Source organism: Paracoccidioides lutzii, assembly GCF_000150705.2.
Source record: "Paracoccidioides lutzii Pb01 unplaced genomic scaffold supercont2.16, whole genome shotgun sequence".
In the NCBI taxonomy this organism is placed as follows: Eukaryota; Fungi; Ascomycota; class Eurotiomycetes; order Onygenales; family Ajellomycetaceae; genus Paracoccidioides; species Paracoccidioides lutzii.
This window is the reverse complement of record NW_015440962.1, coordinates 116,429-137,860: the sequence shown is the minus strand read 5'-3', so window position 1 is coordinate 137,860 and position 21,432 is coordinate 116,429. Positions and strand designations below refer to the sequence as shown.

Below are 21,432 nucleotides of genomic sequence, written 5' to 3'. Positions count from 1 at the left end.
GGGCCCTCTGTCATCCGCAGACAAACCTGCAACAAATCCAACGTCGAACTCCTCAACGCCCTCCGCTCCAACTTTGTCGCAGCCCAACATATCGAACCGTCACACACAAACACAAACGGCGCCCTGCAGGCAATCCACGCTGCCCCGCAAAGACTCTCATACAGCAACTATACCACCTGGACATCCAAGCAAGGACAGATCCTCTACGTGCCCGCCATTGACTTCTCAGAAGGTGGCCTGATAGAAGACCGCGACCAGTATGACATCACCGTCAAACTCTTCTATCTGCCAGGAGTCCCCGCCTCACGCCGCTGTGCGCATACACGTGAAGCGATAGACCTCGTCTTGAAGGAGTTGCACGTTAGCTCCATAGACCTGCTCATCGTATCGTTCCCCGGAATCTCATTTGACGCAGACGATGAAGGCGACAACGAGGGCGAACGGGAAGATGTAAGGGTGTCAAACGGCACCAAAGTCGGCTGTGGCAATTGTACCAACGACCCATCCGTAGCACCAGACCTGGAAAGCATAGTGCAGACCTGGCGCACTCTCGAATCCCTACATGCAAAAGGCATGATATCCCAACTGGGGCTGGCGGAGTTTGACAGCGATCGCCTGGCCAGATTCCTCCCGCATACCAAAATCCGGCCCGCCGTTGATCAGATTAACGTCAAGGATTGCTGCGTCGTGCCAAAGGCGCTGATCCTCTTTGCCAAACAGGAGAATATCGAGTTGCTGACACATAATGATTGTACGGATATTTTGCCGCAGGGGACGATCCGAGATTTGCTTGCGAGTGGGGAGAAGGGCGCGGGGATACTGGCGGCAACGGCCGCGGCGGAAGATGGTGGGTTGAATGGTGATATTGTGCCACAGTGGGTTGTGAAGTATACCGCTGTGGTAAAGGATAGGGGGGTGATTGAGAATAAAGGATATTTTGCGCTTGCGGAAGTGGGGAGTTGTATCAATTCTACTGAGTTGACGGAGTAGATATATAATATGAAGAAAGAAAGCAAATTATGTGCTCTTTTTCTTCCTGCTCTGGACGCTGGCGTTCTTTATCCTTTCCTGTTATAGCCCAAAACATGGCATCTCATGTAAGTTTCCGGGGAGCCGGTGGTTCTTGTCCTTTTTGATCAAGGTGAACATCTAGCTAGCATTCTGGTTTATGTTTCATGATTCGTTGTTTATACGTCTGCCACATTTGAATTAAAACTGAGAGAAGGGGAGACCAATATGCCGCGCCTTGCCTGCAGGGCAGTTATTATCACCCGATCATACTCCTCTTCCGTCCCCGCAACCTAACCTGCTCAAGCTTTTTCAACACCACGTTTGCCCCCTTGTAGCTGTCAGCATACCCCATAAGAACCTCATGGAACAGTGGCTCTGTTCTCGGATGCGAGCTACCAAACGCCCGTTCAAGGACGTACAGGTCGACAGCCCGATCCTCATCCTGGATACTCTGCCCAGCAAGACCAAAGTCAATGAGGACGATTTCCCCATCCAGCGAAGGTTTTTCCAGAAACTGTAGCCTAGCATCCTGCGTAATGGACGTACTAATCGGCTGGGTTGATTCTGTCTCCTTCCCCTCCCGTTCCATTTCTGTCTCCTTCCCTTCCACCAAAGGGTGCGCACTGGTGTGTCCAACGGGTCTCAGGATGAGGTTACTCGTCGTTAAATCACCATGCACAATACCAGCCTTATGCATAGCGCCAACAACAAGCCCAATGCGCCTTAGCAGCACGCATATCTCATCTTCACTGTTCCTAATTTCCATATGATCACTTAGCCCGGCTTTCTCCTTCGATTTAACCCATTTCTCCCAACAATCAACAACCTGCCTAACAACAATGCCATCCACCCACTCCATCAGCAGCCATGCAGTCCAGTTTGAGCTCCCCTTCCCTGCCGTATCCTCCCCCTCCCTCTTCTCTCCACTCTTCCCATCCCCATCTCCATCAAACCCACACTCAACATCCAACGCCAGCACGCCAGGCACAGGGACGTTCTCCCTCGACAACTTCACCAAACACCGTGCTTCCTGTAATATGCGCTGGCGTGTCAATCTGCTATCGAGGATTGGATGCCGGTAAGGTTTTGCAGGGCGGACTTTGAGAGCGGCGGGGGTGGAAGGTGTGAGGAAGGTAGTTTTGTAAAGACGACCTTCGGCGCCCTGGGCGAGGAGGTGGGAGGGGGAATTGGTAAATGGGGGGGGGAGTGGGGGTGGGGTATAGGTTGCTGTTGAGGTTGATGTCATGGTTTTCTTGGTTGGTGCCGTGTGTGGGGCGGTGTGTGGTAGACTGGGAGGAGGGGACGTTTTTGGGGGTGACGGATTGATTGATGCTAGGGTATATGTATGGATGTGAGGTGTAACTAGGATATTGATGTTTCTGGGTTTAGGATTGGAGTAGTATTTGTATCTGGCGCGGCGCAGATGTCGAATGCGCCGATGTTGGGATGCTTTTTCCCCGGAGTTTAACTAACAGTGGTGAGATAACCCCTAATAGCTTAACGAGCTTATTAGTAAGTTAGCTAAACACCGACCCTCAGCAACCCAACTTGGCTTCATAAAACGTCTTCTTGCTCTTCTCAATTACCTCCCCTCTGCATCATTCCGCCATGCTACGTCGCATCGTGCTGCAATTACAATCATACATATAAGAAGTGTCCAAGTTTGACCCCCTCTTGCCCCATTCAACCATGTCTACACATCTTCAATTCTATCTTCACGGCCCTTGTAATGCTACACCAACACATCTGCAGAGGAAGCCGGAGGGAGAGACCCAAGAATAAGAAAAGCAGCTAATTTCAGTTCTATAATCCCCCGCTCCATATATTGTTCTGATCTTACTATTGCTGGATAGCCATGTGTTGATTTCGCTCGTGCCGATTCCATGGATCTCGCGATCTGTACGTGCGCTGGTATCTTCTCAAGCTTTGGATACAAACTGCGGCGGCATTATGGAGAATCTGTGCTTCTCGTCTCCGAATGTCGCGGACTGACATTATGGGGCCCTGTAAGTTGGATCATATGTATATGCAACTCTAGAAACTGGTTGATATCAGTGCTCGGGGAATGCGTCAAGTTGCGGTTAAGCTCAGGACCCCAAGCACGGAACATCAACCATGTGCTTCCAGATCCTTTTGAATCTGTCGTGCATTTGTCGCGGATCTGTAATCGCACGATTTACTGGATCCTGGAGCTGCACTTGCAGCTCACGTTCCATGAAATGATGCATGATGCATTATTATTTCAAGGGTTGGGTGTTGACCCCTCTGCTCCTCCTGGTTGCTGGTGCGCAGAGAGGAAAGATGTCCTCTTCTAATTTTTACTTCCAAAAGTAAATATGTTTTATTTCACACATATTTCCAATCATTCTCTGCGACGAAGGTGTCTAGAGCTCTCCGTTTGTATGTCTGAGCCGTGTGGGTGAAGTCTGTGTGTCTTGATGGTGATTTGCTCCCCGCTTACTATTGTTCTCCATCCCAAGCATTCATCCTGCTCATATTGTTCTTCGAGCTCCAAACACGCCCTTCACCCTCACATCTGCATTTTGGATTATTTCTGGCTCTCAAAGGCTTTTTATGGCTGCCGCTCGCCGTCACCGAGGGAATACTGTCGTGTTGCTGAAAGCCTATTTGATGTACAACTCAGATATTGGACGTATATCTGTTTGTGCTGCACGCTTGCCATCCTCTTCGCTTCACTCTTGCACATTGTTCTCCCCATATCAATGTCTCGTGTATATATACAAAGCCTGGACATAATGCATCTTCATTTCAAGCGTTTGCTCTTGGGCCATATTATGCCCTGCCCGATCAATGCACCCTTGCCCCTTGTCATCAGTGCGGGATCTTTCACTGATACAGTTGATGAAGCGACTGTGTGATAATATTTTATTATGACCCATCCGCATCCATTCCTCTGTTCTGTTACTTCTCCTCTCTCTCTCTCTATGTGTGTCTCTACATGCACCTTCTCATTCTCGTCCCTCCTGTTCTCGTTCGACTTCTGGAATCCCCTTGGTCAGTCGAACAAGATCAACAGCTTCCTCTATCAACCTCCTGAGTCAATATATTTCTCTCTCCCCAACCAGCTCATACACCAACTGCTCACGAAGCAAGATCTCCACGTAGATCAGCCATGGCACCCTCATTCGACCCCTTCAACCAAAACGTGGTCTTCCACAAGGCCGACGGAACCCCATTCAACGTCTCAATCCATGAACTAGACGATTTCGTGCAGTACAATACCAGAGTCTGCATCAACTACTCTTCCCAGCTCGGAGCATCTGTCATTGCGGGACTCATGCTTGCCATGCTGACACACTCAGAAAAGCGTCGTCTGCCGGTTTTCTTCCTAAACACATTCGCACTGGCCATGAACTTTGCCCGCCTGCTCTGCATGACCATCTACTTCACCACGGGCTTCAACAAGTCCTATGCCTACTTTGGTCAGGATTACTCCCAGGTGCCTGGGAGCGCCTACGCAGCCTCTGTCTTGGGCGTTGTCTTCACCACTCTGCTGGTAATCAGCATGGAAATGTCCCTCCTGATCCAAACGAGGGTTGTCTGCACGACCCTTCCGGATATCCAACGTTATCTACTCATGGCAGTTTCCTCCGCGATTTCCCTGATGGCCATCGGGTTCCGCCTTGGCTTAATGGTTGAGAACTGCATTGCTATTGTGCAGGCGTCGAATTTCGCGCCTTTTATCTGGCTTCAAAGCGCCTCGAACATCACCATTACGATCAGCACATGTTTCTTCAGTGCCGTCTTTGTTACGAAATTGGCATATGCACTCGTCACTCGTATACGACTAGGCTTGACCAGGTTTGGTGCTATGCAGGTTATGTTTATCATGTCCTGCCAGACTATGGTGATCCCAGGTGAGGGATTTCCCCCTCTTCCCCCCCAAAAGTGATTCATATGCTTATATATTATCAACCACATACTAATACAGTACGTCTATAGCCATCTTCTCAATTCTCCAATACCCACTCCCCAAGTACGAAATGAACTCCAACCTCTTTACGCTGGTGGCCATTTTCCTTCCTCTTTCCTCGCTATGGGCTTCAGTGGCTACGAAATCCAGTTTCGAGACGTCTTCTTCCGGCCGCCATCAGTATCTTTGGCCAAGCGAACAGAGCAATAACGTCACCAATTCGGAAATTAAGTATCAGGTCAGCTTCTCTCAGAACCACACTACGCTGCGGTCTGGAGGGTCTGTGGCCACGACACTCTCTCCGGACCGGCTCGACCCGGTTTATTCTGAAGTTGAAGCTGGCACAAAGGCCTGAATGGCAGTACTTATGGTGGCAATGCCGTGGGGATTTTGACTTAACTGCTCCGTGTACATTTCTTTTTAATTTTTTTAGTCACGCATATAGGTTTTCTCCTGCTTTTATTTCCCACATCCTATTTCACTTCAATTTCTCCTCTATTTGTGTGTCTCTCATTGCAGGATATGTTTCTTGCTGTGCCATTTCAGATTCCCCCTTCCTGTGTCTTTTTCAGGGAGCCAATATACTTAGTCATGGCTGTTTAATTAGTAAACAGCATTCCTTCGCAAATCCAAGGTCTAACCCCCCCCCCCCCCCCGGGTAGTTATTCCAAATATTCAAACAAAAAAACTAAATCTAAAGTAAATTTACAAAATGTATTAAAATAGTTATCTATCATCTTCAAGTTCAGGTCTCCCGTCCTGTTGATGGAAACTAGCCGAGATTGTCCTGTCGCTCTTAAACGGTTTCTGATCTCTGGGCGCAGACATCAACCATCAAATATAGTTAACTATCCACTCGTCCCCGCCCAACCACGAACATCATCGAGCGAGGATGCGCCATGTCGATACTCTTTCTTCTCCCACACCACAATCATGGCTAGGGTGTCACAGAAGACACTAAACTGGCTACATCGAGTCCTATCAAACGTAAGTTCTTCTTCCCCCGAACTCCCCGAGGTAAATCCTCTAATCGTACGTCCGTTTCTAATGCTGGCGACTTCCGTAGGCCGAATACGGTCCTGATCAAGCATACAAAGACCCCAGCAGGACGTATAACGATGTAGCAAACCTGCTGTTCCAACACCCCGACTTCTCCCCTCAGACAGATGTCTACAGTTAGCCATCCCTATCCCTCCCATTATCTTTCCATGACCCGTGTTTCATAGGTCCATTCCTTCCGTGTTTTTGAGGCTAACTCGTTACCTTCTTTTTCCTTGTGATGTAAAATAGCATACGAAAATGGCACGCCCGCTCTACTCCTTCACATCTCAGGAACGCTTCCTGTCACCTTTCGTGGAGCCATTTATAGATTTCCGTTAACGATATGGGTGCCCAAGGGATATCCCCACGAACCACCAATGATGTACGTCACCCCGACGCAGGACATGCTGGTTCGGCCAGGACAGCACGTTAGCGGGGAGGGAAGGGTGTATCATCATTATCTGGCACACTGGGCGGATGCATGGGATGTGAGTACTACGTTTCTTTTCCTAAACGGGGAAGAATTGGTTCTTGTCATTGTGTGGGCATCCCAGTCTTCTAGCATGGAGGAACTAGCTAGGTATTTCATACCAATATCTTGAAAGAAATGCACTGATTTGGAGTGTTGTATTAGCGGTCAACAATTGTTGATTTTCTGTATATCCTCCGAGACATATTTGCGAAGGAACCTCCCGTGATATCGAAACTACAACAGAGTATATCACATATGGCTCCGCCACCCAAACCTACTCCGCCAATCGTTCCCCCTTTACCGCGAGAGCTCATCGAGCCCCCAAATGCAGTCCCCTGGCCATCTATACGAAACCCGCCTCTTCCTCGGTTACCACCGAAACCGGCCCAAATGGTAACAGACCCAAGGAAGCGAGGACCGTTTCCGCCTGCGCATAGCCAACCATCGCCTTTAGCCCCGTTCCCTAACGATATTCGTCACCAAAGAACTGTATCCAATGCCCAAATACAGAGTCCTCATATTGTCCGTTCTCCACAGAGATCTAATAGTCTAAGGCAGTTCACACCACCAACGCGAATGGGACCCCAACCACCAGAGCTACCTCTAAAGCAAGGCTTCCAGCAAGGTGGATATCGACCACAGTTTACCGGACCGGTTAGCCCCAATTCTGTAACGACTCACCCCCCAATTCAGCCGGTCGCGCCTGTTCCTCAAACGCCACCCTTCCAGCCACGGCCGCTGCCGCGATCACGGTACCCCCAAGGCCCGTATGTGCCTCCACTACCTCACCCGGGTCCACAAGCCTTGCCCCAACCTGGTCCACAACCCCTAGCCCGACCTCGACCCATCCACGCACCGTCCCACGGCCCAGTTCTGGTCCCTCACCCTTCTCACCAACCACTGCAACCGGTTCCCGCGAAGAGACAAACCGGAGCACTCGATCTCTTAGCCTCACCGTTTGAACTTGAGCTCCCTTCCATTTCAATGTCACAGATTGCACCGCCCATCCCTCCGAATCCAGAAAAAGACGCACTTCTCCGCACGCTGTCCAAGACTCTCACCCAAACACTCCAGGCAAACATCGCTCAGATAAAGTTCAGTCTCCATCCCCTCCATTCCCAATCCAAAGCCCTCAAGGCCTCCATCTCCACCCTTGAAGCCGAAATCTCCTTCCTAAACTACTTCCGTACAACCATCCAGTCCAACACGGCGATCCTTCAACAATCCCTCCGACGTGCCGACGCCGTCATTGCGGATGCGAAAGCACGCCTATCTACCAAACCCCCAGCGCATGCGACCATAGGTGCTAAGCCGCCATCATTGTCCGACCCTGCAGCTGCGACAGCGGGGGTAACGGTAACAGAATATCAAAAGGCTACTGGCCTTCCCGCTGTTGACGATGTTCTTGTTGCCCCTACCGTAGTCGGCAAGCAGGTATATGACCTCGTCGCTGATGAGCGGGGGATTCAGCGCGCAATATATGTTTTGCAAGCTGCGTTGGTAAAAGGGCGGGTGAGTGTTGATACCTGGGTGCGGTTGACGAGGGGGTTGGCGAGAGAGGCGTTTTTGAAGAGGGCGCTTTCGAAGAAGGCTGGGAAGGGGATGGGATTGGTTGTTGAGGAGGGTTAGTAGTTTATTTGCTGTGTATTTGAAACGTATTCCTGTGGGAAGGGAGCAGAGCAGAATAGAGATTGGATCGAAAAGGTATGTTATAGAGATTTCGAATATAGAAAAAGAGGTGGATGTCAAGATAGCAGTCAGTATACATATATGTCTACATATCTACCTCACAGGATTAATATCAGTGTTTTATCTCGAATTACATCTCCGCAATTCATTAATGTCTTGAGTATGCGTATGGAACAGTCAATGAGAGGAACAGCTGCTAGACGCCGATTGTGGGCATCTTCAAGTTTTGTAAAGCGCACTATTCAGACATATTTTCGGATGAAGATGGCCCAACGACCCTCCTCTCGAAGCCTGCAGAGTATTGAAGTTCCACCCTAGGGATATCCCTAAGAGAGCGAGATGACCAGGGATCCTGCGGCCAGAGATAAAGCAACTTGTTCATGTCGTGGGGGCAATAGATTTTACACTCTATCTTCCAACAAGATCAGAATGCTCCATCATTGTCGACGTGGTTGTCGATTGGATAGCGTCCAAGGTGGATAGGAGTTCCCACAGGCCTATTTTTTCTAGTTAAATGTTAACTACCTCCGTACATGGTTCGATGTTGGCGACCCCTATCCGGATTATATAAGCATCATTTCGGCTCGCCCAAATTAGTCGAGTTTAACTTAATTCGTTCACGAACTCATTCACTTTTGCCCGAACAATTGTCAGACCCAAAAATTTTTCTTTCTCAAAATCCCTCCCCTATATTTCACCTACCCTCCTGATTGCACTGGCGCTGATTGAGGTGTAAATCAAATCATAGCGAAGATGCGTTTCCTCGCTCTCCTCCCCCTCCTCCTCGTCGCTCTCTACAAACTCGACCAAGCGCTACCTCGGTTCTACATCTTTGACCCGAAGAAGCTCCAGGATCTATCCAAAGCTTCAATTGAACGACACCCGAACAATGTGACCGCATTGATGGCGGATCTCAATCAGGAGCTGCGTCTGGAATACGGGCATAAGCATGTGCTGCCTTTTGATACGGATCCGGATCGATGGGTTTTCAGGTAAGCGTTTTCGCGCGATTGATTTCGACGCGTTTAAAAAATTTTTAAAAAATAAATAAAAAATAAAAAATAAAAATAAAATAAAATAAAAAGTCCAAGGACCACGGTTAAGAAGGAAAAAAGATGGAATGATGAAAAAAATATACACTCCTCCATGACCAGTTCGCTCTCATCCTAGCTAATTGTCATTTCCTGCTCTTCTTTTGACTTGTACTTGTACAGCAACCACGGCAACGCAATGGGCGCAATGCTCATCCTCCACGCGTCGATAAGCGAATATCTCATTTTCTATGGCACTCCCTTGGGATCCGAGGGCCACTCGGGCGTTCATCTTGCAGATGACTACTTTACGATCCTGCAAGGTTTTGAGCGACGGTTCATGCCCGGCGAGCTCGAGGCGACGGAATATTTTCCCGGAGACCAGAATTGGCTGAAGAGAGGGATGGGATCGCAGTATCAGCTGCATGGATGGGCGTTGGAGTTGGCGCAAGGTGAGAGATGAATTCTTTTGTGTCATATTCCCCCCCCCCTCACCTCGATTTTATTTTATGTTACCACTCCACCCACCTATTTTCGCGCGTTGAAACAAATCCACTAACTGCTTCCCATTTTGTTGTCTAGGCTGGATTCCATCGATGCTTCCGTTTGGCTTTGTGGATACCTTCACGAGCACATTGGACATTCTGAATCTTTGGAAGACTGTTTACTGGACCGCAAAAGGCATGGCTGGGCAGCTCTTGGTAGGGAAGTTATAATAATCTTCATATACCCTTGGATTTTTAAAAAAAAGTTTTAATTTAAATTTAAATTTAATAAATTTTCTTTTTATTCGCGCGTCCCTCGTATATTGACCTAGGTTTGCTGTGAGGATATATTCACGGATAACCTGGTATAGATACCGGGAGAGTAATGGACGGTATGTCCTGAAAAGATCTCATTGAGATACCGGCTGATAGAGGAATGATGCGCATGTCTACGCAACGGACTGATTTAAAACAAAAACTCTATTTTCAATTCTGGAAGAATAACTGTTAGCACGAACTAGAACGTCGGTGATAAATCTTAAATTGCGATCCAGCATGAGCATACCGGGCGCCCAGAAATACATCTTTTGCAAATCTCTCCTCTAAACGGCCTTGTCATATGCAAATGCGTAGGTGAATCGCGCGCTGCTAACGGCAAACCGAGTTGAAGATCTCCCGAAAGGCCTTTTTGGCGTTGGCAAGATCAGGCACCATCCCCTCGCGCCTGCCTGTCCACGATTCGCGCTTGCAAGTTAAACGCCGGTCCGCTGCGGGATGACGTCATTGACGTTGAATCCGAGGCCAACTTCCCCTGATGACATCATTCTTACGCCGGCTCCCTATGATGTCACAGGTCACTTCCGTGCAAGCTGTCTATTTGGGTGAGTTTTACTGGGATTGCGGTATGAATTGCCCGCAAGTGGACGGTGAAGGGGTGGTGTGAATGGATATGAGGGAGTTGTATATAAAGGACCCGGTATTCCTATGATTTGAACGTCATTCTAACAACATCCAACACGAGCTCCAATCACTCACAGGAGAACAATCATCCTTCTGATCAAAATCTACTTCTGAAAGAATCCCACATCGTACGAAAATAACATTTGCCCATCTTCTTCACACATACCAATCTACAAATCCCAACACCATGTCTTCCTCCAACAACCCCGAACCGCAGTCAACCACCTCCTCCTACGTGGAGCAGGCGTCCAACGCCATCAAAAACACCATCAGCAAGGTGACTGGGGGAACCACCTCCCAAGATGATAAGGACAAGGACACTGTACGAATCTCCTTCCCCCTCACCATTCCCCAAACTAGGCCTTTCCCGAACCAATATCTAACATCTCTCGGAAGCCTCAACCTCCCCCAAGCGGCCAGTACAACCAAACCGTCGGCTCTGCCAAACAAACCGTCGGCGCCGCTATTGGCAACGACAACCTCCGCAAAGCTGGAGAGCGCCAAAATGCAGAGGTGGGAAAACCAGGAAGTACGCCGGCAGGCGCATGAATGGGGCGAAGGTGCTGGGGATCGTGTGACCGGCAAAGTGGGCGAGCTCCTCTCGGGTCCCGGGTTCGGAGGGAGTGACGAGGACAGAATGAAGGCCGAGGAGGAGAGGAGAAAGTTTAAGCAGATGCACGAGGAAGGATAATTGCAACAGAAGAGTGCTGCAACAGATATTGATCAGCGATGGCGATGGGGCGATGATGACAAGTAGACCAGGAAATTGGGTTTTTCTGTCTTTCTGTCTTTCTGATCTCTTTGCCTTTTCTTTTTTTCAATTTATATTTAATGAATTATGACTCTTACCCTGATACCAGTCTCGTTAGTTGATTTGTGTGATAGTTCCTTCAACAGATGTATACCAAATTTGACCCCAGAATCTTATTGTTCAACTGCAGTTCCCTTGTCCGCGCGGATGCCAATGCTGACGCTTGAACGATATCACTTCTCGAGAGATATTTAAAGGAAACCAGGAAAGTATTCCGAAATAAGCAATCTATCGAATCATCATATTACAGCCCTACGTGGTGCAATGCTGTATGGCGACCACCAATGAAAACGAGATTAGTGGTCGGGCCAAAACTTGGGCCACCTTTCCAGTGACAAACCGCAGACCTGGGTCTCCTTAATCCCACAGTAGCGGGCATAACGAAGCAATATTGAAGAGCTAGAAGCTGACTGCGCATAACAGAGCTTATATATCTCAACCCTTACTATTCTTAGCCATCTGGGACTTTTTTAACCTTTGTCTTCACAAAGCCTTTTCCCATACATAAGAAGTTTCTTTGTCTTCGAGAGGTCGGGAAACCGGTAGTGTAACCAACGTAGTTACACTGCAGAGATCTCGCCCCACAGAACGAGTTCAGGTGCTCGTTATAACAGTTCCGGGTTCGATACTTGAGAGCCACAACTTTGCAATTTGATACCTTCAGAAACCAGTTTATCTCGTTGACTCTAATAAAACTGGTTTATTGTAGCTAGAGTGGTAAGGTATCCAACTAAGCATTTGGGGATTTACCAAAATTCTCGAAGCTAAGTTGCCCCTTTCTGGAGGAGCATCTGCTCTATCAATCCAAACCCATTATCAACCGCCACAGATAGTGCTGTACGACCCTTTGCGTTTGCGGCGTTTACATCGATACCCTCATGTTCAAGCAAAAGCTTCACTATCTCCTCATTCCCATTATCAACGGCCATGAACAGTGGCGTACAACCATTCCTATTCTTGATGAACACATCCATTCCTTCATGTTTTAGAAGAAGACTCACTATCCCTTCATACCCTTTACTGACTGCCCTGAATAGTGCTCTGCAAGCATCCTCATTCTTCGTGTTCACATCGACTTCTTTGTGGTCGAGCAAAATCTTCACTATCTCTTCATGGCCTCTATCAACTGCTCTGAATAGTGCCCTACAACCATTCTCATTCATCATGTTCATACCCTTACCTTTGTGACTCAACAGAAGCTTTACAATTCCCACATGGCCCCCATCCGCTGCCACAGGTAATGCCGAGTAATATGACGCAGGCGCGCCGTTAACAACAATATCACCATGCGTCAGCAAAACCTTTACCACGTCTTCGAAACCCCCCAAAGCTGCCATGGTTAGTGGCGATGTCAAGAACGCCTCTTGATTGACATCAACATCCTTATGGGCTAGAAGAAGCTGCGCCAACCCTGCATTTCCAGAATTAGCTGCACGGCCCAGTGGTGTGAACCTTGCGGTATCCTTGACGTTAACATCGATTTCCGGATGTCTCAGCAAAAGGCTCAGTATATCTGGTTTTCCTTCCACAACTGCATAGTGCAGTGCAGTGCGTCCGTACACGTCAAGAGTAGCGTTAATATCCAGATCATGTCGCTGCAAAAGCAGGCCAATCGCAGTCACGTCATTCGCCGACCATGCAACGGTCAACGGAGTTTCAATATCACATTTCAAATTGACATCAATATCGGGTTGCTGAAGAAGAAACTCCTGAATGACGTGGGATTTAGCCAAGATTGCTTGGTGGAGAGGCGGCAGGATATCATGATCATCCGAATCCAAATAATTAACATCAGCGTGCTTTTCTTGGAGAAGCAATTTTACAACTGCAATATGATTCCATTCAACAGCAGCACATAGTGAGAAATTGACGTTTGCGTCTTGACCTTTTGGATTCTCGCCACGTTCCAGAAAAGTTTTTAAAGTCTTGGCCAGTCCCCACCTGGCAAGATAATAAAAAGCAGATAGTTCTCGCGAAGGCGACTGAATCCAACGACGGCCGGGAAGTTCTTCATATCGCAAGGCCTGAAGGAAATTGGCATGCTTGGCTTCATGGTCCAGCAAAGACCAAACCAAGTCATGCATTTCGTTCTCAATGTCTCGAGCAAAACAGCCCCAATCGTTGGCCGCACGATCCAACAAGACATTTTGTTTCTTCCTTTCCGGTATATCATCAGCCGATGGAGACGGGTCCCCGAACACGTCGAACAGTAGGTACGTCAGACATGACGTCGCGAGGTATGTCTTTGGGTCTGGCAAAATTTGCGGAAGAGCACTCTCCAAATATTCCTGAGCTGTATAGTGAATTAACCGGACCACGTCTCTATCCCTGTCAACGGTGAGCAGCCCATGGCAGAACGATATCAGGTCTTCTACCTCCGGCATAAACTCTTCATCTAAGTCGGACATCTCGGGACTGATGGCAACGGCATGTTGGATTTCGGCGGTCATGAGGGGCGTGCGACTATAGAGCACCCAAGCTAGGGCTCTTTGCGCAAGCATTTGAAAATCTTCTCCTTGGGCTCGGATTCTCTCCATTACGAGGTCGTAAGTCTTATCCAATCCTTTCGCGCCCTTGGGCAAGGTTTGCACAGCTTGGCGGAGGCTCCCTGCAGTGGCTTTGGTCATGAGCAGGTCCATGTTCAGTTGAGCAAGAAGAAACCTGAAAATTTGGTCAGTTGCAAACAGTGTGAAGCTCTACAGTGTTTAAAAGAGCACCTACATCCCATCTGCAGCAGCAGGGATTTCTCTTTTAATTAGAGATTGAAGGTCGGGGTATTTTGAAATCTTGGATCGCAGAAGCGAACGTCCGCGACTCTCCACGTATTTCAGGATATCATCGTCCGTTGCACGGATCTCCTTTCGTATGCAAGTCTCAAATTGTACCTCGATTTCCGGAATTGTACGCGACGTTGCAAAAAAGTTCACCGCAAACTTTGATTGGAGTTGGAATATTGCAGATATCGTAGCACATCGATCTTCTTCCGAAGTTGTCTGCTCATCTAATGCGTCAACAATGATGAAAATTTTGGAGTACAATATGGCGGTGGATTCAAAAGCCTCTATGATATGCTCTGTCTGCAGTGTACTCTTATAATTCCGATACTTCTCATAGAGCTTTTCTACATCTTTGGATACTGTGGACTTTCTCTCGCATAACTGTTTCAGAATATTTGCCAGTATATTCACGGGTTTCTGATCATCCTGACGCTGATGGTTGCAGAAAATGTAGGCAACAGCTACATCCGGGTCGGAGTCGAATTGGCAATTCAATGTATCGATGACCAGAGAAGTTAAGATTGTTTTGCCGGAACCTGGCATCCCGAAGCAAAACATCGTCTTTCCGTGTGTATTTAGCCATTGGCAAAATTCGCTTGAGTTCAGGAACCACAATCCGGTCCCTTCCTGGCAACGCCGACGAAAATCAACTTGCTGGCTATAGAAGTCAACAGGATCGAGCCAATTCAGGATACTTTTGCGGTCCTCCTCCTCCTGATGATGAATTAGATGACCGACGTTTTCTTCTATTGCGATAATACGAGCCCTTATTGTCGAGTTAGAGCTTTGAAGAATGAATTATGGTCAGGCAAGACTTACCCGGAAAGTTTGCTGTAAAGGATATTCAGTAAGCTTATGTTCGAGGTAATGCGGTTGCGGAAGTCTCTCATTTCACCGGAATCCCATCTTAATCGCTTTAAAGTGTTGCTTGCCTTCTCCCTCAATTTGTGCGATCTGGAGCCTACATCATTATCACTTAGCCAAGTATCAAGCTCGCTCAGCACGTTGTAGCACCCTTTTGAAATGCTTTCGAAGTCTCTCACTTGCTGATCGGTGAGCGTGTGCTTTGGGAGAATAAGGTCGACCTCCTGGAGAACAGCAGATAGGCTTCGGACACTAGGAGGTAAATCAATGAGAAGCTGCATAAAAACAACTCACATCCAACCCTCCTTTTCCCTTTCTCCGCTCTATTTGTTTGCCTGTCGTCCTCTTGGGGAAACACTCACTCATCAGAAATGGCTGCAAACTGCCCTGGAGCATCTACAAAGCGATGCCGGACTTTATGTGCAAGTTGAAGCACAGTAATGAAGTCCCCTACGCTGAATCCAAATCCCGCCATAAAGTTTGATGCTCTCTGGCAGGTCTACCTGGAGGCTGTCGTCTATAAAACCGACGCGGAATGAATGGAAGAGAACAGCGCTTTGTCAAATCTGTGAAGCAGCAAGGTCAGCCAACAACCTTGCGGGGCTGGGAAGCCGTGCATTTAATTTTTGGCGACATGAATGAGAGGAATTCCTCTCCTCTCCGGAGTGCTCTAGGACATTGCGACAGGAATCCATGACTTATTATTGATCATATTTAATTGGTCGCCAACCCAGCTGTTCCCGCATCGAAAAGACGCAAGCGTATGCTCGACGTCCAATAAGAGCAAATGACATCCCGCCAGCCCTTGTTAGTTAATGCAGTGCGGAGCACTCTTTTCCATCTCAGGCGCGGCATCACAATGTTAGTCAAACCGAGGGAGTCAGTCCCCAAGTTGTGTTCAGAGACTAAAGCTGAGAGTTTTCCTAAGGACAACCGCATACAGGCAGTGATATTAACTTCTGCGGACCTTCGGGCAACCATCAACCCCCAAATTGGCTGGATCAAAACTCCCACGTCCGGCGGATGGTCGAAATGCCCCACCCTGCGCGCATCTTGTATAATTCAGAGCAAGTTCCTCTTGGGAACATCGCCTTCGCCAGAAAAGCTGCGTCCTTCAACCGTTACTCCCGAAGCGACAGCAATTTGTAACCGAATGACAAGCTTAATCGATTGCAAAGGTCGCCCCAACTACGAGAACGACTCCATACGGTTGGAACAGTTATAGGTCCCGTAATAAGGAGACACTGGTGGTTGGTCCACGTGACCTCCTCCCTCCCTTGCGGGTTCAACAACCGATTCCCCGCCTTTTTGTCGGACCCGACTCCAACTCTGGTCGCCGGCTGAAATCTCCTGGGGGTTGATTGAATGAAGTTTTCTTTCGACATGTTTCTCGCCTTTGCTCCAGTGCTGCTGTTTCCAAGCAGCTTTAATGGTTTCCTTTTGCTGCACAGAGGGCAGGGTTTTCCCCTGGTAACTAACTAACTGAACAGACCTGCGACGATTGTCAGATGCATGATAAATATACTGTCTCTCTGATGGAGGCCATCGTCAAGACAAAAGGGGGTCATAACAATGAGTTCACACCAGACAAACACCATTTCCAGTTTAAAAGAGCAGGATAGCCTGCAAATGGCCTTACAGCAGGGCATTGCTTGGGCTAAAAAACATCTTCCTGTTTACGTAAAGTCAGGAAGCTGTATTTGGCTATGCAGCTGGCAGAAGTTCTACTCCCTTCTATCACAGCAGAGCTATTGTCATTGACAGGTGGTTGATGGCACAGTTCATAGCAGGTGTGTGAAAGATCTTCTTATGTAGTTATGCGGTTGGGCAGTGCGTGCTCTCTCTCTACTCATGTCTCTTTTCTTAGTCTCTCCTGTCTTTTGGTGAAACAGGATCCGGCTCTTCTACATTCTGCTAGAATGTATTTGTCTCAGCATATTGCATGTTTTATAAATACCAGCTACGGCCCTTACTTTCCTCTCCACTACCAACAGCTCTTTTATTTTTATTTTTATTTTTTTTTTTCGCTTTGGCTGTTTCATTTTATTCTTCGGACATTTTTCTCGGTTAAATACTCTCCTCCTCTAGAATTTGCTGTGCGAGAATGGTACGACCAGCGGGGGAAAGCCGGTTGCCTATACCGGATAATGCTTTAGCATCTCCCATTATTATCAGGGTTGGCGACACCTGCTACGCGACCCGGATCGAGACATTGACTGGGAGAAGTAACTACTTCAAGGCTTTTTTCTCCAAGTCCTGGCCCAGTGACAAGCAAGAAAACCGCTCTATCCATATCGAAGGAGACCCTTACCTTTTCGACTACATTATTTGAATATCTTCGTCGGGGCACATTCCCCCTCGATTTCAACACGACCCGCGGCCATAATAACTATGGATTGTACGCTAGACTACGACACGAAGCAAAGTATTTCCAGGGTCCTCACTTGTTTACTTTCCTAGAGGATCAATGCTTCCAGAAATGCGTTACATGGGAGATAACGAACGAAATATACGATTGCCAGACGATGGGCTCCTCTGTACGATGATACCGACATTGCCGATGTACAGTTTGTTCGCACGAAAGAAACTGAAGTGAAGACCTAGGTACCTCTGCCCACGTAGAATTAAGCCACACCGTGGCAAACCTGAACTCTGCGGTCGTCAATGCAAAAATGTTCTTGCGTACAACGGGCATGGGAATGACATCCACACTATATCAGAGTATGTTATTGTCAAAAGGAAACTCAAGTTCAATCTTGAATGGATGTCTGACGACGGGTGTCACAGGCAAGAATTTATTAACCATCTCCAGGAGAAAAAAGCCTATGATGAATCCGGAAGTAGTTGCGCTGCCTCGGGAAGTGAAGGCAACCTGGAGTTGGATGTAAACGCCACTCCTCTCAACCACCATCCAGGAGAAAGACCCATCCTGAATATTCAGGTAACGAAGACCTAGCCACCGATTCTGATTCGGGAGAGGAAACTCCACCACCCATATCCCCAATGAGTGGCATATCCAGCCCGTAGGGAGACCACCAGGCCCATTCCGGTAGCTAGCACCTATGGCCCGGGCTCCCTGGTGGTGATTCCCAGTCCTGGCGCAGTCAACACTTCAGCGCTGGCTCTGGAAGTTGCACATTTCGTATCTATTTTGGGCGGCTGGTCCCCTTGGCTGTTCAATCTACGAATTGGAAATCTGTTTACCTAAAAGCTAAGGCCCCAGTCCTAATAGGAGGCCTTTTTCACCCTAACTTGGATGGCAGCTGTCCCGGACAAGGGGGGCTAAGCTTAGGTATTACTTGAGTAACATTAGATCAGCAGGAAACGCCTTGCAAGATTGGGGTCAATTGAGGGCATTTGTCTATTCTTGTAGACCGATTACAGTCAATTCCAATATCGAATTAAGAATTTCTACTTTTTCCAAAACCAGTCACAAGTCGCAGCATACCTCAGCGGGCTTGTATTTACTTCCATTGCTTCGGCCAGCAACCCCACTGAAAAATAATGCCATCCCCAAGGCAAAGCGTATATACCAATTGGATGAATAAGTGTTATAATCTGTACAACAACCAACAAAAGCACAAGATGCAAGCACACCGACCAGCTACCAGCAGCCAGCAGCTAACCACGGTCAGACCAGGGAGCAGAAAGGGACCGAGTGAAGAGAGCTAGCTATGTACATTACAAGCATACAGCAAAAGGAAAAAACGCATAAAAAAATCCGGCCCATACAGATGACCAAGAAAAGAAACACCAGAACTATCTAACCTTTTGATGTAGTTGTTTTGTTATTCACAGCCGTAGCTAATATCCCAAGCCTCATCATCACTTCAATCCCCAGTAACCACGCAACCACGGTGCACAACTGCAATCACCAGTGACACAACCCACCTTCACCCTCTTCCCTCTTCCACGTCCCCGCAAGACCCACAACCTCCAGTTGCCCATCTGCGTGCTCATCCATGATATCTAGGGGTGCATAGCTCGCCTCTGCAGGGCCTTTGACTGGCAACCCCTTGTCCAACACCCCAATAGCCGGCTCCCCAGTCTCATCACGAGACTGCTTAAGGAACGGGATCAGCGCCGTGCCACCAGTTCCCCGCAGGCTCTTGCGAGCACTGCCAGCGACCGTGGCGGGGTTGACAACCGCCGCAGAACGAGAACTGCTGGCCTGGGACACTGGATGGGCAATATCAACGCGTGTTTTCGCAAGGCTGCTAGGCTGCTGGTTGCGGATCTCGCGTGATTTGACAATGATATATCGCGAGACCATCTGAATGTGCTTATCCCGCAGGCCGCGAAGGGTTGCCAGACACGAATCGTAGGCGGCGCACAGCGCCTTATCGGACCGGTTCTCCAGGACGAATTCGCGGATATTCGCAACGCTGGCAACATGTTCGAGGAAGCGTCTGTGGGGGCCTGGCATGTACGAGCGCATCTCCATGATGAAATTGTGGTGTTTTTTCGGGGCCTGGCCGCCCTCGTCGCTTGATGAGGAATTTTCGGTCCGCTTCGTGCCGGTCGGACGGTGCTCGACGTTCAGAACGATGTCGAAGAATTGGATTAGAGAGCTCTGCGCATTGGAGCCACCTCCATAGGTGTGGCGCGATTCCTTTCCGGTTCCGTCGTCATACACGATGCCATTGGGTAGGCCTGCGTCGCTCATGTTCTTGCTGCCGGCTAGGAAGGGGCGGATGCGGTGGTAGAAGACGTGTGGGTCGCAGTTTTCATACATGCGTTGCAGAAGGGTTCCGATATCGTCGAGCCGTTGGGCGAATGTGTTGAGGCATTCTGTGACGACCTTTATGTCGCCTTGCCGGGCAGCTGAGATTGCATTGAGCATCAAGGGAATGGTGGTAGCACCGCGGCCTTCAATAGCGATGGAGATGAGGTAGAACCATTGCTCGTCGAGGGAGCCGGTGAAGGTAAAGAATGGGACAATGTTCTCAAGGTTATCGGCGGGATCTTCGGGAAATATGGATTTGTAGTTCCAGAGGCAGAGACTCGCATACGTGGCGACGGGAGGGAGTTCGAGGTGGGAAGAGACTGTCAAGAGGGGGATTGTAAGGGAAGGTGGAATTTTCTGGAGATCATACAGGTCAGTAAGTGGATTTTTATTGTAGATCACACCCACATCCTGCATTGCGTGGCGCCAAAAAAAAAAAAAAAACAATGACTAACTATGCAACGTACCTCAGCGGGAATATCACCACCCCAGATATAACCATGCAGCATAAAAGTCAACAATACATAGGCACGCCGCCATTCTGGTACGGTGTTCAGTTGGTCCGTGGAGAGAATTGGCATATGGTCAATTGTAACCCGTAGCCGCTGGCTAAGAATGAGGGCCTGCAGGTTGGCGACAATCGCCTCCCATCTTGAATAGTAGGGGTCTGGTAGACTCTGAAGCGGGGGTTCACTGGGAAGGAAACCTGACTCCGGAGACAGGCCGTACTCCGCAAGCGATGGAACGGGAGGAATCATGTCTGTTTAAGTCTCTAAGGATAGACCACCTACTCCACCAAGTGCCAGCGACGAGCAGAGATGATTCAGAGATGATTCAGATATGATGGAGGGTGGAGCGGAGATATTGAGTGAGTGGGGTCAAGAAATGACAAATGTGAAGCAAACACGGGCTGGGAGGAGGTCTCAAAAAAGCAAACGAGAGACTCGACAAGATGTGTAAGTGTACTTCAATTCTCGACCTGAAAGAAAGCTAAAGAGAACTAGTTATTCTTCTTCAATAAGGATGGCCTCGAGAACGTCGCCAAACTAGCAAAGCATTATGTCTCATTGCCACCCACATGACATTCACTCGAGTTCTATCCAACCAACTAGTTAACTGCTTGGGGACGATAGGAATAGAAGAGAGCAGTTTCACAGGCAAAAAGGGAAAGAAATTGAATGCCGGGGTGATCTAACAACTAATGGCGAACAACAACTCTGTCAGGGCCAACAAAAAATCCCAAACTCCTCCTCCGCAAGGGCCTAGGTTGGTAAAGTTATATTATTAAGTATTACAAAACCCCGGTTAGACGTGGAGAAAACAGCCCAACCGGTGACTCTTCAGTTTCGCGGCATGGGCTGGAGCATACCTTGGTAGAGAGCTTAAATTCTACCTCAGCCCCAAAACCTCGGTCGGGGTATGCCCAGGGTGCGCGGGGGAGGGGAAGTCAGAGAACAAAATGAGCTGGATGCAGTCTACTAAATATAGTTATCCCCCTATTTCGATACGTCATGAATCTTCAACGAAGATACACCACATCTTCCTATCTATTAATACACGGACTGCGTAGGCACGGGGATCATGAGACGCATGGTAGAATGCTAGTCAGACGCCTAGTTATCTAGTTACAG

The 21,432-nt window shown here is 48.4% G+C and overlaps 9 protein-coding genes across 9 annotated transcripts in view; 6 read left to right on the top strand and 3 right to left on the bottom strand.

Moving 5' to 3' along the window:
* Window positions 1-990, top strand: part of PAAG_05860 (glutamate-cysteine ligase) — a gene marked incomplete at both ends in the record, with an annotated part of 1,280 nt that extends 290 nt beyond the window's left edge. Inside the window, one exon of the mRNA XM_015845701.1 lies at window positions 21-990. Within this exon, the coding sequence (XP_015699927.1) occupies window positions 21-990 (970 nt within the window). The remainder of the gene's footprint in view (window positions 1-20) is intronic.
* A 277-nt stretch (window positions 991-1,267) lies between these two features.
* PAAG_05859 (serine/threonine-protein kinase bud32) lies at window positions 1,268-2,257 on the bottom strand (the record flags this gene model as incomplete). The annotated part of the gene is made up of 1 exon (XM_002792025.2): window positions 1,268-2,257. The coding sequence occupies one exon, from the start codon at window positions 2,255-2,257 to the stop codon at window positions 1,268-1,270; it is 990 nt and encodes a 329-aa protein (XP_002792071.2).
* Window positions 2,258-4,144: 1,887 nt separating this feature from the next.
* PAAG_05858 (mating-type alpha-pheromone receptor PreB) lies at window positions 4,145-5,300 on the top strand (the record flags this gene model as incomplete). The annotated part of the gene is made up of 2 exons (XM_002792024.1): window positions 4,145-4,889; window positions 4,975-5,300. The coding sequence occupies 2 exons, from the start codon at window positions 4,145-4,147 to the stop codon at window positions 5,298-5,300; spliced, it is 1,071 nt and encodes a 356-aa protein (XP_002792070.1).
* Window positions 5,301-5,878: 578 nt separating this feature from the next.
* Window positions 5,879-9,894, top strand: PAAG_05857 (endosomal sorting complex protein TSG101; the record flags this gene model as incomplete). Its single annotated transcript, XM_002792023.1, has 7 exons — window positions 5,879-5,932; window positions 6,012-6,120; window positions 6,236-6,474; window positions 6,621-8,082; window positions 8,896-9,139; window positions 9,362-9,630; window positions 9,761-9,894. 7 exons carry the CDS (start codon window positions 5,879-5,881, stop codon window positions 9,892-9,894), a joined length of 2,511 nt encoding a protein of 836 aa, XP_002792069.1.
* Window positions 9,895-10,810: 916 nt separating this feature from the next.
* PAAG_05856 (hypothetical protein) lies at window positions 10,811-11,314 on the top strand (the record flags this gene model as incomplete). Its single annotated transcript, XM_002792022.1, has 1 exon — window positions 10,811-11,314. One exon carries the CDS (start codon window positions 10,811-10,813, stop codon window positions 11,312-11,314), a length of 504 nt encoding a protein of 167 aa, XP_002792068.1.
* An 884-nt stretch (window positions 11,315-12,198) lies between these two features.
* On the bottom strand, window positions 12,199-15,550 carry PAAG_05855 (ankyrin repeat domain-containing protein; the record flags this gene model as incomplete). The annotated part of the gene is made up of 4 exons (XM_002792021.1): window positions 12,199-14,095; window positions 14,156-14,977; window positions 15,031-15,327; window positions 15,438-15,550. The coding sequence occupies 4 exons, from the start codon at window positions 15,548-15,550 to the stop codon at window positions 12,199-12,201; spliced, it is 3,129 nt and encodes a 1,042-aa protein (XP_002792067.1).
* A 384-nt stretch (window positions 15,551-15,934) lies between these two features.
* On the top strand, window positions 15,935-18,031 carry PAAG_05854 (hypothetical protein; the record flags this gene model as incomplete). Its single annotated transcript, XM_015845700.1, has 3 exons — window positions 15,935-16,284; window positions 17,330-17,612; window positions 17,705-18,031. 3 exons carry the CDS (start codon window positions 15,935-15,937, stop codon window positions 18,029-18,031), a joined length of 960 nt encoding a protein of 319 aa, XP_015699926.1.
* A 915-nt stretch (window positions 18,032-18,946) lies between these two features.
* Window positions 18,947-20,559, bottom strand: PAAG_05853 (indoleamine 2,3-dioxygenase family protein; the record flags this gene model as incomplete). The annotated part of the gene is made up of 2 exons (XM_002792019.2): window positions 18,947-20,158; window positions 20,269-20,559. 2 exons carry the CDS (start codon window positions 20,557-20,559, stop codon window positions 18,947-18,949), a joined length of 1,503 nt encoding a protein of 500 aa, XP_002792065.1.
* An 85-nt stretch (window positions 20,560-20,644) lies between these two features.
* On the top strand, window positions 20,645-21,067 carry PAAG_05852 (hypothetical protein; the record flags this gene model as incomplete). The annotated part of the gene is made up of 2 exons (XM_015845699.1): window positions 20,645-20,757; window positions 20,935-21,067. The coding sequence occupies 2 exons, from the start codon at window positions 20,645-20,647 to the stop codon at window positions 21,065-21,067; spliced, it is 246 nt and encodes an 81-aa protein (XP_015699925.1).
* Between the last annotated feature and the right edge of the window lie 365 nt (window positions 21,068-21,432).